Genomic DNA, 2,607 nt, shown 5'->3' with positions numbered 1-2,607 from the left:
GTTGACCAGGATGGTCTCGATCTCTTGACCTCGTGATCCACCCGCCTCGGCCTCCCAAAGTGCTGGGATTACAGGCTTGAGCCACCGCGCCCGGCTAAATTTTCTTATTATTTGTAATGATTTTCTTCCCCAGTTGATTTTCTTGGGATTTACTCATATACAAACATTTCATTTGCAAATAATGAACATTTTTTTCTTCCTTTCAAAGTTCTCATATCTTTCTGCTGTCTATCAGTTAATGCCTCTAAAATGTTAGGTACTAATGGTGAGAGTGGACATCAGACTGTCTCCAGAGTTGTTCCATTAAGCATGAATGTGAAGAAAATATAAAATTAATTCATTCATGCAAAATTTGCACTTCAAAATGAATCTTGAAAATTAGCATTTCAATACTAATTATTTGGCTTGGTACTCTAAAATTTATAATCTAAATTTTTAAAAAGTAACAATAAAAAAAACTATTCTTATATTCAAAGTTGAAAAGGACTGAATAAAACAAAGATTGAAAAATAACAATCACTTACCTTCCCACTTTTTGGCTGCCAAGCCAGTCTGCAGATTGATTTTGCATTTATCACATCGTTGCATTTTTGTAGCAGTGGCCAACTAACAGCACATGTCTTAATTTTAAAAAAAAGAAAATTTATTTCCCTTTATGAAAATTCCCTCCCAAAATATATGCAGAACTAAATATATTTAAAGGTTTCTTCAAATAAATATACAGTCTCAGAAAAACACAACTTACTGTACCTTAATTATAATAATACCTAATATATCTAAACTGCTTTAAGTTCTTCAAAGATATGAAGAGTACAAATCTTAAATAATCAGAGTACCTTCTGTACAGAAAAAACAAATTATATAATCACCAGATAAACATACACACACAAAATTCCAATATATAAAATTCTAAGAATGACTACAAAAATAAAACTTGTAAGGTCTACTATAAAATGTTAAGGTGTCAAAGTCGGTTCTTTTAAACAGCTCAAGAATGAAGGAAAGGAACTGTGAATATTAAGGCATATTTGTGGAGAATATTTCTATAGTCAATTACATTCATATTATCTCTAGAAATGCCAAGACATCACTGATTGCCTTGGGAAGACTTAATTGTTCCCTTGCCAATCTGGAGAACACTTTATTTTCTACTTCCTTTAAAATCTTTATTAGACTACATTTGAGTAAGTTGCATATGTGACTGTCCAAATCAAGTGTGATCCATGCTTTATTTTTTATCCCCAGCATCTAACCCAAGGCCCAACGCATGGTCTAGCTTGTAAATATAAAATAACTGGGTTTATTTCCTTGATTTACAAAACTTAAAAAATTAAATATAAGCCTATCATTCCCCTTGTGATTGGGTACAAATGCAATTTTAGTCTTGAACGTATTTACTTTGGCACTAGATTACTGTGGACTTTGATCACAAAAACAGTATTTATGCTACTCAAAGAAACAAATTCTAAAGAAAAGCAATTATTAATTTGACCCAGCAATACAACGCATAACAATTTACTACAGATTTGAGCAAAAAGCTTTAAATTAAAATTGCTGAGTTTACCTGATCTGAAATTTGCCACACTCTGACAGATCCATCACAACTAGCTGATGCCTGTAGGAATAAACAATACATTTCTCTATAGTCATAGCCATAATACTACATGGAAAGTGATTCAATTAATTAAATCAAAAGACTTATCAACTGGGTGGAATTTCTTGTTAACTCTCTTACTGAATAAAACAAAGGCTGAAGAGTTAGAGAGTGAGCAAGACATTTTTTAGAGAGTCAGCAGGAAATATATTTTTAAATATATTCAGGAAAAACACAAAAAGAGAAGGAAAAAATAATTACCAGAAAGATGTCCTTAGGATCAAAGGAAAGACTTAAAACAGGGGCATCATGTCCTCGAAATGTTTTCTGTTGGCTGCTATCCATCACATCCACAATTTTGACTAGAAAATCGCTATGAACAAAAAGAGTAATGCAAATGAATGAATAAATGCTAATACAAAGGCCTCTCCTAAAAGCTATGACCCAAATATTTCAAAATCACAAGCATAAATGCTATAATTTCTTTATAGCAACTTATAAAATTTGGCACCCAAATTTAATGACTTTCCTTTTAGTTTTGCTCTATACGTATGCTGAAAACACAAGTCGAGATTTCCCATTATGCTAAAATCCAAACTAAATGGCTTCTTTAGTTACATCTTAAACTTCCATTACTTGCTAATCTAATTATATCTACAACCATTTTAAAAAGTACTATACCTTTCACTTCACCTCATTAATTCAACCAATTATATTGTTTTCCCATGACAAACCAGCATCAAGGGAATATTCTGACTGTACAGTCCAAGTTCTAATTTACTTTTTTTTTTTTGAGACGGAGTTTCGCTCTTGTTGCCCAGGCTGGAGTTGAACGGTGCAATCTCAGCTCACTGCAACCTCTGCCTACCAAATTCAAGTGATTCTCCTGCCTCAGCTCCCGAGTAGCTGGGATTATAGAAGCCTACTACCATGCCCAGCTAATTTTTGTATTTGTATTTTTATTTTTATTTTTTTTTTTTGAGACGGAGTTTCGCTCTTATTACCCAGTCTGG

The 2,607-nt window shown here is 32.7% G+C and overlaps 1 protein-coding gene across 1 annotated transcript in view; it reads right to left on the bottom strand.

The window, feature by feature from the left end:
- The window catches only part of LOC108294057 (WD repeat and HMG-box DNA-binding protein 1), a 50,465-nt gene that overhangs the window by 28,509 nt on the left and 19,349 nt on the right, over positions 1-2,607 (bottom strand). The window contains exons 5-7 of the mRNA XM_037733975.1: positions 1,856-1,967; positions 1,565-1,615; positions 525-620 (exon numbers count right to left, since the gene is read on the bottom strand). Coding sequence (XP_037589903.1) covers positions 525-620; positions 1,565-1,615; positions 1,856-1,967 — 259 coding nt within the window. The remainder of the gene's footprint in view (positions 1-524; positions 621-1,564; positions 1,616-1,855; positions 1,968-2,607) is intronic.

The sequence above is a fragment of the Cebus imitator genome, unplaced genomic scaffold (genome assembly GCF_001604975.1).
Source record: "Cebus imitator isolate Cc_AM_T3 unplaced genomic scaffold, Cebus_imitator-1.0 Scaffold560, whole genome shotgun sequence".
NCBI lineage: Eukaryota > Metazoa > Chordata > Mammalia > Primates > Cebidae > Cebus > Cebus imitator.
The sequence above is the reverse complement of the archived record's forward strand: the minus strand, read 5'-3'. Positions and strand labels throughout refer to the sequence as shown.